Genomic DNA, 15228 nt, shown 5'->3' on the forward strand with positions numbered 1-15228 from the left:
CAAACTAATCATTACAATTTTTCTAACTTCTGATATAAAAAAAAATTTTAAATTTCAAAACAAAAATAATATTTAAAAAGTTTTATTCTAATAATATTTTAATTTTATAATATTTTTTATTCAACTTTTTATCTCTTATTTTCTAAAACTCAATAAATACTTATCTCAAACTACCTCACTACTATTCACAAACCATCATACTATTATTCATAAAATTTTTATCTCATCACATTCTTCAAGCATTCTCTAATATTACTCTGAACTACACCATCTCCGGCACAAATCACCAATTGATGATGATAGTTATCTCAAATATTTTTATAAATGAGTAATACTAAATATAATCATGAATTATGAAAGTGTCGTGTACTCTTTTACAAAAAAAATAGAATCTGCCATTACAAAATTAAATTTTATTTACGTAAATTTTATATTTACTTATTTTTAAAAAGTAAATATATAACACTTACATATTTTTATGACTATAAATATAATTTCTAAAAAAATAATTATGAAAATCCTTGTTGAGCGCTATTTCTTTCCATCAATAGAGATCTTTCTATTTGGGCCGGTGTGTATTGTGAGGTCATTACTATTTATTATTATTCATAAATTTTATAATTATTCATAAATGATCTCATCCCAACTCTGTCGGTTAATTTTCTCGTAATAGAACTTAAAAATTACAGTAAAGCCTATACAATAAGATGGAGACGCCGGAATAGTCGTAACGTAAGGAGGGACACAGAGGTCATCATGCCCTTGACAGTTTGACTTGTTAGCCGAGATACTCGCAACGGTCATTATATTCGTTTGTTTTGGTGTTCTTGTCGTTTTTGTTTTTGAGGCCAGAGAGAGGAGCAGATCTAGTTCGCCCTCAGAGCCGAGGAAATGGGGAAGAGCAGGGGCCCTGACCATCCTAACTTCCAGAAATACGGCGTGCCGTTCTATTCAGCCGCTTGGGTTCCGTACAAGAACATCACACTCGAGCACGAACCCCAAGGCCGGGAGCAAGATCCCAACCTATCCAGCGATGAAATTTCCGTAGGTGACGGATCGTCTGCGGCTCTGGAATCCTCCGCCGCTCTGAACTACTTTGTTTTCGCCGGTGGCGGCGGAGAGGGTCGGAGTGGAATCCCGAACGCTGTCGTTCTCGCTCGATTCGATTCCACATCTAATGCTCTCTCCGACCAGCCAGTAAGAATTTCCCATTCAGATTTGAATTTTGGCCACTGATTCTTTTTTTTCGAAAATAACTTGGTGAGTTGTAAATGGAATAAATTTGGGACTTTTGGGGAATTTTGCGATCACTGTTGAATATTTTTATATATCAGTTTTGGATATCAAATTGTGTCTGATTCTTTGGATGCCTTGTGTAAAAACTCCATTTTCACTTAGTTTAGTTTTAAATTGAAGCTTCTAAAGGATCAACGATTATAATTATTGTTTCTACAATTACTCAATGCTTGCTACATTCTTTTTATATTTAGTATTTCTTTATCTTCCTGAGAAAAATAACTGCGAAATAAATCTTCCTGAAATAAAAAACTGTGAATGTGCCTTTTCTTTTATAACTTGAGATAATCCTTTTTTATTAATGAATATCTTGCCTTTCATTCTAGGTGGCTAAGCTTGGAACTGGCTCTGATTTGCCTTATAGAATGGCGGTTCATCCTGGTGGAGATGGCCTCGTTTGTTCATTGCCTAAAAGTTGCAGGTGCACATTCTTTACATCTTTTTCCACAAGTCTGACAATGATTATTTTAAGAGTATTACTCTAGAGGAACGAACACCCTGTATATTATGTATAGCAGGGCAATCCAGAGCCTGCGACCTTTATGTGAACACTTTAAAGATGCGTTTTACAGTTTGTCCACAAACCTTGTGAATATTTAAGGAGGTGTGTTCAGTTAACTCTCTTGGCTCATGAGCATTGTGGTTGGTCTTCAATTAAGATTAACTATTGCAGATCGAATATATGTGTCTAAGCTAATTTAGTTCTCTTGGGCTTCTCCCAAGTAATAGTTATTTGAAGTTTCAATACCTATAAAAAATAATGATTTAAAATACCTACATACAAAAAGTTTCATTAAAATATGATTGAGTGATTCCTTATTTTAGGCACTTCTACCTAGCAAGTAATAACCACTAGATACATATTTTATCAAGTGGATGGTTGACTACATTTTGTGTACTTCCGAGTCTTTGTGTTTCTTGTATGCGTCTTAGACTCAAGGTTTTATGTAGTCATCGAAGGTGTTCTTAGGGGTTTGGCCGATGCATGATTTGAACTTCTTGATCAGTCTATGTTTTTCTTTGTTAATCACTTCTAGATGGAGCTTCTTCTTCTTCTTCTTTTTCATGTAGATTGTCTTAGTTATATTACAGCTCTTGGCATATCATGAGTGAAAAATTTCAGTAAAGTTTCTATGATTCTGATTTTCTCTTCAATATAATGTTTTTTCTTTGTAGAGACGACATTCATACATATGTTAAGAGAAGTTATTTTTTTTTAAGAAGTCTATATCCATTATCCCCAAAATAATATTATATATATAAAATGAGTGGTGAATAGGCTTTGGTCTAACTGGCACTTCTTGCCATCCTTCTGGATAGTTGGGGTCTAGCTTGGGGGTTCAATCCCCCTTATTGTGGTTCTATGCCATTAGGAGCAGATTTTTTTTGTGTTTTTGTTAAAAATTAATTTTATTATTATTTTGTTTCCTTAAGATTGAATGCATTTTTTATATTTATTTTTGGTTATGTGCCATTACTTAGAAATAAGTTGTGTTTTCATTGGGTATTATGTGGTTATTATGACACAAGACAAGGAGGCCTTTGTTAGCTAATTGACGGAAGTAGCTAATTGATCATTTGAGTCAAACCTTAGTAAAATGATAACATTGAAAACTTGAGGAGCTTTTTGCAAGATGTATAAGATCCATGGACTACTTTTGGATTTAATCCTTTATAAAAAAAAGAAAATATCAAAATGTCTAGTACATATCTAGAAGTAATTTTGAAGCAATAGTACATGTTCAAGGAATGCATTAAATCTTCATACAATATTTAGATTATAAATCAACGCTGAAGCTACTTTTTTTTTTTATAAGTAATCAACGCTGAAGCTACCTTTAGTTCATTAAGTAGTTTTTATAAGAACATATAGTGATAAGGGGCACTTATATTTCATTATTCCACATATGCCCCCCCCTCCCTCTCCCTCTCTCTGGATATCAAAGGCCCTAAGCTGCTCATCCGTTATCTCTTTCTTGGTCTTCCATTTCTCTCTTTATTTGGAACTCATTGGTTTAACCTCAAAGCCCCCTTTGTCCTACTCTCTCACTCTCCTGCTTTTCTTCTCTTTCTCAGTCAAGACCAAAAAGCTGCAAAAGGAAAAGGCTGGGCATATCAGATGAGGGGCCTTTCATGAGTTTTCGTTTTTGAATGATTTGGATGTTATTGGGGATAAAGAAAGATAAAAAGGGGAGGCAAGATCGAGGTAGAAGTTTGGCGGTGCTACCCAACATGCCTTGACTAATTGTGAGATAGGGAGAGTGGAGGATTCTCAGTTTGCACTGGAGGTGTTGTTGAGATGAGAACGAGAAACTACTTACGAAAAAAAAATGAGATGAGAAACTAATAACCAGACACATAAAAAATGCTTACAACCATGTCTGAGCCGTATTTGTATCCAACAAGTGTCGAGCACTAATACTCTTAGAGGGTGTTGTGATGAAATCTGGTAATTATGTACCAGTACATCCTTTTCTCTTCAAGATCCTAGAGTAACTCAATTAAGAACCACTGGGGAGGACCTCAAATAGGTGTGCTGTTGTTGAGTTGGATAATATAAAGGCAATTAAAATTATTGTTGTGGTATACGATTTAGAAGCTTCATCAATTTCAATGTGAAGAAACTCATTTTTCAGAGATGTGCATGTGCACAAAATTTGAGTCCCTAGTCCCTTATTAATGCACTGTGAAAGTTGTTGGATAAATTAACCGATTAGCATTATTGTTTCTATTTAATTGAATTTTTGGATCTCTAATTGTGCTTTTTCCAAGCAGATGGTTCGAATGGGATGTCGAAAAGAGTGCTGAAGTTCATAAATTGTGTCCGAAGCTTTCTGACAAAGTGCTCACCCAGTTGGAAGATGTTGGACAGCAATTGGCATTGGCGTTTAACAATGAGGGTTCTGCACTTGCTGCCGGTGGCGAGGTAGATATTATCTTTCAACTTTTTTTCAGATAACTTAGACTGACATCTGCTATATCACATTGTTTTCTCATGTCTTGCAACATGAGAAAACAACACTTCAGATCATTATTTTTTAGTTTCCAGTTCTGCACTAGAGAGATGCTCGTCTTCTAATTAACCACACAACCTTTTTGTTGAGGGGGCAAGTTAAAAAGGTTTTGTAAAATGTAAATAATTCTCTGTACCAATTTTTTTCCCTTTTTGTGACTCATTATGTAATGTCTCCTTGGCATCTCAACTGAGGAATGATTTAGACCCTAGACATATAGTGGGGCTTAGATGGTGAGATAAAACATGATTGCTGATGTAAAGGTATGTGTGACCCTTTGTAGAGTTAAATTGTGGAAATGTTTATTGTAGCAGTCTCATATAACCAAAATTTATTAAAGTGAAATTGAGCATTTTGATGTTAACCTTTATTTCTTTCCTTCTCTTTTAGCTAGTGTAGCTCATTTCCCCGTTTGGATTCCGAGTTGATCTCAACTCATCTAAATGTTACAACTTTCTCAATTTCCCAAACAAAATATAATAAACAATTCAAATTTTCAAATCCCAAAAACAATAATAATATTAAAAAATAATATTGTAACAATATTTTATTCAACTTTCAACTTTCATTTCAACTCATCTCATCTCAACTCACTATCCAAACCTCACCTATATGTGATGGGAATTCTCTTGATCCTCTCTTTAAATTACATGGTTTTACTTAATTGAAAAGGAAAAAAAAAAAAAAAATTGCTTGGTATAATATGCCATGTGATGATCTGAATTCTGTGCAGTACAGGATGGCAATTTGAGGGTCTTTAAATGGCCTAGCATGGAAATTGTTCTCCATGAGGCTGGTGCTCATACTACTCTGAAGAACTTGGATTTCAGGTCTGATGGCATGCACTTGAAATTTCACTCTTAATTTTGCGAGATCAAAAGAAAAAAAAGGTTTTTTTTTTTTTTGGGGGGGGGGGGGTGTTTACCATATATGCTAGGAAGTTAAGCTGACACTCTAGCTTCATTGTTTTGCAGCTCTGATGGGAAATATCTTGTCTCATTGGGAAATAGTGGCCCTGCAAGGGTTTGGGATGTGACTTCCTCAAAGGTCATAGCTTCTCTTCCAAAGGAAAATGTAAGCAATTTGTCCTGAGGGAAAATCAGTTCATTTTCAACATCAATTCATTAAGTTGACTGCTGCTTCCAGTCAAGTAGATTAGTTGATATTAAAACATGCAGTCATGGTATTGTCAATTGTGTGTTTGTTGAGCATCAGAAGCTAGATCATTCATATGAAACTGCTTTCGAACGGTGAGATAGCCTTCTTGTACAACAAGCAGAAAGCATATTATATTTTTCTACTTTTTATAAAACCTATAAAGCCATAGTGTTCAGTGACTCAACCTAAATTATTATTGAGACCACCTGACCATGACCTCAAGTATTGTCATACTGTACCAGTGAAATGAAAAAATTTACCTTTTAGGGAATATTTTTACTTTCCCCTTAATTTTAGTAGATCGATTTCCTACAATCTGGGTAGAATTACTTTATTTCTATCTGCATGCAGGATGAGGTTTTTAGCTCATGCAGATTTGCTGAGAGTAATGATAAGAATCAGGTTCTATATATTGCTGCAGTGACAGGTGACATTCAGACTAGATGCCACCCTCTCAGTTTCTGAGGGAAGTTTCTGCCTTTTACATTACAGTTTAATAAGCTGGCAATTGTGATTATTATTCTAAATAGGTAAAGGTGGGAGCATTGTGACATGGAATACATCCACATGGAAGAGGATGGGATCAAAGCCTGTAGCTCGTGACACAATTTCTGCCTTCAATGTTTCACCAGATGGAAAGCTCCTTGCCTGGTAAGATTTACTTGATTGTGCCTTATTTCATCAATGATCCAGCATCTACAGTGGAAATATATTTGGCCAATGCTTAACTCTTACAGTGAGAAAGAATGTAACTCAGATGCTTTTCAAGACATCTGGCAAGATGCCAATGGATATCCAGGCTATTCGCTTAAGGCAGACAGTTTATCATGACAGCAGCTGTTGCTTTCAAGTGTAGCCTTTCTTTACAATGGTTGCCTTTTTTTGTTGTCTTGAAATGGCTAAAACTGGCTTTCTTGGTTGAAACCCTTTTACTGTCCATGTTCATGAGTACTTAACCTTCCTCTTCCATTGATTGGTTGGCATGCAGTGGAACGACTCAAGGTGACATTTTGATTTTAAATTCGACTGGTTTGTGGGTTCATACAATGGTTAGGAAAGCACATCTTGGCTTTGTAACTGCCTTGGCATTCTCTCAAGACTCAAGGTTTGAATAGGCATATCTCAGCTCCTTTATATAACAATTATGCTGCTGCATTTATCATCTAGGAATAATAATGTGACCGTAGACCGTGTTACTTTGAATACAGGACTTTGGCTTCTGTATCCCTGGACTCAAGTGCAAGGGTGACAATTATTGATGACAAGAAGAAAAGGGGTACGTGCCTCCCATAGTTTCTGATGTCGTTATTGAGTAATTAATCTATCCCTCTGCTGTTGGGTTGGCAATGGTCGAGCTGGCCTCTACAGCCCTAGTAGTCAGTCGCTTGATAATATCTGACATGGGCTCAAGATTTAAATATAGGTCTCTAAGCGTTAGGATTGTCATGGTGCAGTCACGGCTTCATTGTTTCAGTTGATAGGATTGTTGTCTAATGGAAATGTCATTGTATCGAGGAAGAGTGAAATTAATCCTGAAAGCTCTCAGTAGAAGGCAGAAATTGAATTTGTTAATTCTTTCTACATGTTAAGTAATTAATTGCTGAGCTGGGACTCACTCCTAAATCATAGTTCTTTTTTGTTACAGGAGGATTGAGCTTATGGGTCGTTGTGTTAATCATTCTAGTTGCTGTTGCTGTATATTTTGCGAAGAATGAAGGAATCTTTAGCTAGAAGTTGCAGTTTTGTACGGTTCGAATGAGGAAACTGTAGCAGTAGAACTGTCCAAAGCTTTTTAAATTTGCATAAGACTGATTTAAAGCTTATACTATAATCTCCATAATGTGTTCAACCTCTTTTTCTTTGAAGCTCAACTTGCTTTGTTAAAATGCTCTTTTAACCTTGAAGGATATTTTTTTTTTCCTCAAAAATTTTCAAACTCTCTTTTCCTCTACATTAAAAAATCTTTGTGTAACATCTAATTTTAAAAAATAAAATAAATTTTAAAAAATAAAATTATTTTCATTCCATGGTTTTATATAGGGTGTTAGTGTGCATGTAACATTATTCTTCTTTAGAAGGTAACTTTAAGGGCCGGTTTGGATTCAGATATGAGATGAGATAATTTTAGATAAAATATGAAAGTTAAAAAAAATATTATTAAAATATTATTATTTAATATTATTATTTATTTTGAGATTTGAAAAAGTTGAATTAAGATTTAAAAAAGTTGAATTGTTTATTATATTTTATGTAGAAATTTAAAAAAAATATAATAATGAGATGAGATGAGATAAAATATTTTTTAAATTCAAACGGAGCTAAAGCTATATACGTGGGTCTCACATCTTTTTTTCCTTTTTTGTGTTTCATCTCTCTCTTATACTAAAAGTCAACGGCCTCCCTCGCCTACTCTTTTGATTTTTGCAACTTTCGTGCATGTGGATCAAGCTCCTTTTGGTGAAATCTCTGACAGTTTCAAAAATCGACGGCTTAGGAACCCTGCAGTGCGAGTGGTGGTCGCTGGTCATTAGAAAACATCAAACGTCGTTTCTTCATGCTTTGATCGGAAAAAAAAAAATTAAAACCAAAACATCAACCGGAAATATTTTAAAAAAACCCACTATATAGTAAATTTAAAAATGAGAATATTTATTTATAAATTTTATTTTTAGACACTCAGCACACCGCTGAATGGAAGTTTTTCACATCAACTATGCTAAAAAATTATTGGTGTTTTGGTTTTTTTAAAATTATAATATGTTTTACTATAAGTGATATAATACACCCGTTAATGTGTAGCCAAATTCTGTAAAAATAAATTTTAATTCTACCTACTTACTTTTACGAAACAATTAAGTAATTAATCGTACAAGAATTTTGAATTTTCTTATATATCAAAATCAACCTATGGAGAACTCACGATAACAATGTGAGGACACTCTGAGCCTATCCCTCCCCGCCAATAATCTAATTACTAGCCCAATTACACTTGCTGAATTTCTTGCATAGTAATGATGTATGTTACAATTTTACTTATATTTTTATTTTTAAGATTAATTTTATTATTATTTTTTTTTAATTTCAAATTTTCTGATTTTCAAGCTTTTTTATATTTAGCATTTTTCTTCTTGTATTCATTGGTATTAACTCTCTCTCTCTGGAAGATCCAAAGCACAAGCAAAGGCAAAAATGGAGGGCGTCCCTCCTGGTTACCGTCTCAACGTTGGCATTTGCCTCATCAACTCCAATAACCAAGTATCCCTGCTTGTTTTTCTTTTCCTTTTTTTTTTTAAAGCTTTTTTCTAATTTGTTTATGGTTAACTAGTTCATAGTAAGACGTCTTATTAATGATAAGTAGCGAATTTGCATATATAAAACTAGAATTGAGCGTTGTATATTCTTTTTCTAGAATTTTCTGGTAGTGATTCTTCTGTGGGAATTGTGTGAAGAGCCCAAATCTGCAGCCATTAGAGAATTGCGAGAAGAAACTGGAATAGTGTCTGCTGAAATTATTGCTGAGGTTTGTGGGGGTAACAGTAAGCATTCTTATGTTTCAGTTTAGTTTCCATATCAGTTTGGTTCTTGCATTCTTGTAATTTGTACATGCGTATCCATGTTCCAATGATTCTCTTTCTGTCATTCTTTCAATCTCTGAGCTTTATAAATGGGCATAGAGATGTTAAAACTATATTAAATTATTGATTGCGGACAATCAATAATTTAACTGTGTTTCAAAAAAGTAGAAAAAACATAGATCTTCTCGTGTTTTTTTTTTTTCTTTTGAAGTAAGAAAAGGACTGAGAAAAAAGAAGATAGAACATGCCAATATTTGAGAGAAACACTTATCTACCTGTTAAATTGCTGTGCCTTCTTTGACCTCTTGGACCATTTGTTGAATCACTTTGATGAAGGTACTAGAGTTGTACAAAGCCCTTGTAGGATAAAACAAATCTTTTGGAAGCATATAAGATGTGGTTTGTCTAATTGTCTTGCCACTCAAATTTATTTTTAGGATGGAGTAAAGCAAGGATAGGCTCTTCTTACTAATGATTCAGGTTTTGTGCTAACAGGTTCCAAACTGGTTGACTTATGACTTCCCTCCAGCTGTGAAGGCCAAAGTCAATCGTCCCTGGCGAGGTGAATTTCATGGGCAGGTACAAAAATGGTGTGTCTTGCTTTCTTCACACAGTCAAACACATCATGAGCTGTAGCCATTTGAGTTTTTTTTTTTGTTTCATTTCATTTTTTTATCTGATGTAACTTGTCGTTTTGAACTTGGAAACTTAGTAATCAGATGCACCTTGCATTTGATGTATTTTGAGGGCTGGTTTCTTTACATGCTTGTTTGGACGATCTGCTGCTAAAGGAATATGTGATAAATACTATGACTCTTCTGGAGTTGGTTATTGAAGGCATCTTAGTTTAAGTTGCTGGCAGTAGAGAGACAGGCTCTCTCGTGGACCTGTTTGTGTTAGAGAAACGGACATTAGCTCAAGGTTTCAATTTTTTTTGCCAAAAGCTACCCTTCCCAAGGCTTTTTAGACTGTAAACGTCTGATTCTTGATTAGTTAAGTGGAAAAGACCTCTCAGTTTCTTTAGTAACGAAATTGAGTCACAAATGGAGTTTCTTTTCCTCAATTAGCTATGATATTTTGAAGGTTGCCATCTATGCCATGTTTGCATGCCCGGTAAATCAAGTAACATATTGCCTGCAATTATCGTGAATTACTCATGTTGTCAGATGTACTTTGTTTTGTCCATTGATGTTATAACGTACTATTGAGGCTATGGATCTATGTCAACACATTATATTGTTGATTTTAGTTACTTATCTCATATGAGGGGAACAGCTCCAAATACAAAGTTCTTAAAAGTACTTAAAGAGAGACACTATCCTTTTCTTTGGTCGCAATGAATAGTACATATGGGTAGTGACTTCTATCTAAGTTACTAGTAATTTTTCAGTTCTCACCTGTCAGGCTCATACCTCAGTGGTAAATATACATATGCACGAGCATACACATGCATCAGAATCGCTTTCATATAATTGGGGCAATTAGAATGCAACTCATTGCCTTTTCATGCAATCTTGTAACTTTACCATTTGCCAATAAACACTTGTACGCACACGTTTTCACCTTGACTTTGTGCTGCCTAATGATGAATTTGGACACATGACAGGTTCCTTATGAAACTAACAAAAGATGAGAGTGAGATCAACCTAGCTAGTGGTGAAGCAAAACCAGAGTTTGCTGAGTGGAAATGGGCAAGCCCGGAAGAAGTTATCGAGCAGGTGTGTTAATCAATCTCTCTATGATAGATGTTTGAAGGACTTAGTAACATGTTGGATAAAACTGATGACAGGTCGTGGACTACAAAAGGCCAACGTATGAGGACTTAGTAACAGATGTTTGGATCTTTGATTCAATTCATTTTTTTTTCTTTTGTAATTTTATCTTTTATTAGAATGTTCCAAAAATCAACCAATAATAATAATAATAAGTTTTTTTTTAACACTCAGGAGCTCTACACCACAAACTTAATTTTATTTTTGATCTTTTTATCCTAGTATGTTGTATAGGACTGCTGAGTAGAATTTTTCATAATAAAAAAACAAGCTTTTGAAATAGGTGAGGTGTGGAAGATTATGTTTGAGATATCATATTAAACAATATCCAATGAAGTCTCACTGAGCGATTTCATATGGGGGGAATCAATTGGAACATCCGTCATCTTTATAGCCATATCAAATTTAGATTCAAGCCCCTCCCCTCCTTTTCTCTGTCCCTCTAAATATAGACTTTTACGTGGGGGATAAATGTTAAAAGCCTGCATTGCCACTATGAGGGGGCACTGAACCAATCGGCCGATTTTCACCAGATTCTGACCTTGAACTCACGGTGGTCGGGAATTTAGTCACAACCTTTCCGCTCAGCCACTTGGGTTGAGGTTTAAAACTCCACACATTTACTCAGCAATCAAATGAAAGCACATTAGCCTAAGTACTTAATCTGCATGAACTTCTACAGTGAGTTCACAATAAACTAAAGAAAAAAAACGGTGTACTGAACTCATAACAAAAACTGTTTTGCAAATGCGTGTCTTGCTTTAGAATGAACATAAATCGACCATACCAATGACTTGATGGATTTAAATGTCTGATGCTGATTTTTGTTTAGGTTACCAAACCCAGTGGTCCAGATTTTTGTTTCTCCCACCAAATGACAAATGGTAGTATAATAAACTGCAGCAGTTTTTAACTCCATTACACATTTATCCACTAAATAATCACTCCTTCTCTCTCTCTCTCTCTCTCTCTCACATACACACACACACTTGATTGGCACCAGATAATTTTGCACTTACGACATTTGGACTCATCTGGCACAGCATTGATATTTCCCTTTTAGCCACTGCCGTCAAGTTGTCCATGAGAGAGAAGGTGTGCCATGTATTGCTGCAAGCATTGAAATAAAAAAGCACAAGTTAAAAGCTGTAACATGTATTGCTGCAACAACAGAATAAAATGCAGTAGTTGTTAGAGAACACCACAGTGATGGGTTTTAGTCTATACAGAACCTATTCAAAGATAGAATTCTTAATTTTTCGTGTAACGACACTGTCAAAATAGATTTCTATGTTAATGACGAGTATATGTATACAAATTGGCAAAATCATTGTTGGTAGCAGTTTTAAGGATCTTTTGCTTTTCTGAGATACATTATACAAATGAAAGCTTTTTTATTTTCAAGGAAGTTTGATGGGGGTAGGATAATGGCGTTCATAAATTCTTGATGATAACACACTCCCAAACCATCCCAGCAACAATCCTTAAGATGCTATCGTTTTTGCAACTGCTGGTAATAACACATGCCAGATAAGGAGTGGGCCTGCCAAGTTCACAGGAACCATGAACATTCTTTCCGATGTTTATGTTTCTTTCAGCCTCAAATTTCCTGGAGTCAGAGTAACTTTTGTTTCTCCATTAATCTTCTTGAAAAATCTCATCTTTGTGCCCCTTTCAACAAAAACACCAAATTACCCCCAAACAAAATGTTAAGATTACATGTTACTCAAGAACAAGTAGCCATAAGTGATCTTTAAGAAGTCATTTAATTAAGGCCAATTTGACTGTCATCTAAACTTTTAAGGACCACGTTAAACTTTTGTTAAGAACTTAAATGTACAAATATTTTTTGCCATAATAGGATCATTAATGATGACCTCATAGGACAAACTGCTGAATCAATTGATGGTGCCATATAAACATCCACAAGGGAAAGAAAAATAAATTTGTATCGGGGGGAAATTTTCCTCTGCAAATAAAACCATTCATACCATACAGATGCAAAAACCGAGAAGAAGGAACTAGTGTAGGAGTACTTACTGCATGATACGAGTATGGCGATTTTCCTTGACGCTCAAAGTGTTTCGCCATGATGCAGTACTCGATTGGACCCCAGTCTTCCGCTTCGAAACAATTGCCGAGTGCAGCTTTATATAACTAACGAAAAATAAACTCAACTATATTACCAGAAATAAAAACTCAAAGAAAGACCGGAAATTATCTCAGTAAGCTACTAAGCGACAGAAAGGCACATCCAAAAACTACGAATTCGAACGTGGAATCGTATATTTCACAAACCAACCTTAGCCGTGTCGGTCAAGAGCTCAGTTCCAGCAGGGTAAGACGCATAGAATTGGTCAGCTCTAGAATACCCAGCTCTCGTTCTGTAAACCCACAAATCCAAAAAGCCCACAAATAGAAAAGTGCAATAATCAATATAAGCAGCAGACCCATGACATGTTTAGCATAATAAAGGAGTTTAAAGTGGTACCGTACTCACGTATTACTTGTGTAAGCATAGCTCAGGACCGTAACGAAGCAGTAGAATCCGGTATAGGACACGATCCTCCGAAACTTCTGAATCTTTATAATCTCTTTGAAACCATCGTATAGTCTCATCGCCGATGGCACAAAAATGGTCCCTGAAAGCCAGAATGTCTAACGTCTCGGGTAGACATTTAATCAAATAGTTCATGTGCATACGATTTCGGGAGCTAAGTCTTACCTGTTAAATGAATTTGTTGAGATCTCAGGTTCTAACTGCTTTCTTAACCTTACCCAGTTACCTCCTTGGTTCCTTCTACCATATGAATCTTGGTGTTGGTTTCTAAAGTAGAAGAAATTGAGATTACGAAGGTACGGTGTTTCGAAGTTTGGAGGACTCGCTGTGATGTGATTTGGTGGGTTTTATCATTTATGGGAGGAAAATGGCAGTGCAACACTTCAAACTTATCGTTCAATCTTCATGTATTTTATTTATTTATTTTATTTAAAAATTAAAAAATTAACTATTAATAAAATTGTATGATTTTTAATTTTTTCTAATGATTAAAAATGTTAAAAATATACTTAAAATAAAATCAAAATAAAAATAACAAAATATTTATAATTAACAATACGCCCAATGATAAACATTGGACAGCCCGCTAACATGATCTTTTATTGGTTCTTTGGAGCTTTTTTCTGTGCTGATTTCGAAGGTTTAGAAAGAAACATAAACACTTCTTTGGATTATATAAAATGATAGAAAAAGTTTATTCATTATCTCACATACCACATACAACATTTTTTTTTTCTCTTATCAAATATATGGTGTATGGATAATAAGTAGGAAAAATTTAATTAGTTTAGAAAGAATAAAATTTAAAAAATTTAAAAAAAAAATAAAAATAAGTATAATGTACATTATGTAAGGATGATAAGTAACAAAATTCAAAATGATATGATGCTCGTGAATAGTAAATTCGAATGTAATTTAGCCTTAAAATTGTTTTTTCATATAAAGCTTTTCAACAAAGAAAAAAAGAGAGTTGTTCCACAAGCCATATATTCTCGTCATTGGGAAGTCAATTTAGGTCTCGATCACTTTCACAAAATTTTTTAACTCATTTCATTCCATTTAATTATTATAATTTTTTTAAATTTTTACATAAAACAAAATAAACAATTCAAATGTTTTAAATTTTAAAATAAAAATAATATTTAAAAAATATATTATAATAATATTTTATTCAACTTTCAACTTTATCTTATCTTAACTTATCTTATTTTATCTGTGAAAATAAACGAGTCCTTAACCCCTAAGAATTCATCTTTTTGTTCCATTAAGATTGCATTTTATATTTTTTTATGAATAAATAATTTCATTAAATAACTATAAGAGAAGTACCTCGGGAGGGGGTGGATTCCCAAAACTTACCTAAAAAATGTAGATACAAGGCAAGAAATAGAAATAATAATAATAAGAATAATAATAAACACTTATGGTTAAACAACACCTTTGGCTTTTAGAGAGGATGTCTTTCTTTTTTCTAGAAAATTTAATCATTCCGAGTGTTTTCATCGGAGAGGAGGCTAGAGATGTGTCTCTTACTTTCCTTTCCGTTTCCTTTTTGAAACTACTTTGTTTATGATAGTATTTTTTTCCCTCTCTCCTCCATCGGTTTGGTTTTGGTGATCTATCGCTCTCCAGAGACCACCTGTCGACATGCACCCCACCACGCAACCTTACAGTCGCTGATCTATTGGAATGATGCAGAACTGTTGCAAAAATATCGGCGCGTGACCCACACGAGTGACTTACTTCTGTGCTTGGCCTTCATGCGCCACCGTGTCCCAATGAGCCTGTCTGTTACACACGCCACACCAGAAGATTCCCCACTTTGAGATCTTTCAGATCTGCCCCACCTCACC

At 34.6% G+C, this 15228-nt stretch overlaps 3 protein-coding genes across 3 annotated transcripts; 2 read left to right on the plus strand and 1 right to left on the minus strand.

Moving 5' to 3' along the window:
• The first annotated feature begins 683 nt into the window (after positions 1-683).
• Positions 684-7339, plus strand: LOC108981471 (SEC12-like protein 2). Its single transcript, XM_018952658.2, has 10 exons — positions 684-1197; positions 1623-1717; positions 4072-4222; positions 5049-5140; positions 5285-5384; positions 5820-5895; positions 5999-6119; positions 6457-6573; positions 6677-6744; positions 7114-7339. Exons 1-10 carry the CDS (start codon positions 892-894, stop codon positions 7197-7199), a joined length of 1212 nt encoding a protein of 403 aa, XP_018808203.1. The 5' UTR covers positions 684-891; the 3' UTR covers positions 7200-7339.
• A 1297-nt stretch (positions 7340-8636) lies between these two features.
• Positions 8637-11703, plus strand: LOC108981467 (nudix hydrolase 25-like). The gene is made up of 6 exons (XM_035686600.1): positions 8637-8723; positions 8878-8988; positions 9539-9633; positions 10650-10761; positions 10833-10914; positions 11648-11703. Exons 1-6 carry the CDS (start codon positions 8658-8660, stop codon positions 11701-11703), a joined length of 522 nt encoding a protein of 173 aa, XP_035542493.1. The 5' UTR covers positions 8637-8657.
• Positions 11616-13752, minus strand: LOC108981466. Its single transcript, XM_018952652.2, has 5 exons — positions 13541-13752; positions 13316-13457; positions 13118-13199; positions 12856-12972; positions 11616-11925 (listed from the first exon to the last, which is right to left on the minus strand). The coding sequence occupies exons 2-5, from the start codon at positions 13432-13434 to the stop codon at positions 11875-11877; spliced, it is 369 nt and encodes a 122-aa protein (XP_018808197.1). The 5' UTR covers positions 13435-13457; positions 13541-13752; the 3' UTR covers positions 11616-11874.
• Positions 13753-15228: the final 1476 nt, after the last annotated feature.

Source organism: Juglans regia, chromosome 16, assembly GCF_001411555.2.
Source record: "Juglans regia cultivar Chandler chromosome 16, Walnut 2.0, whole genome shotgun sequence".
NCBI classification, from domain to species: Eukaryota; Viridiplantae; Streptophyta; class Magnoliopsida; order Fagales; family Juglandaceae; genus Juglans; species Juglans regia.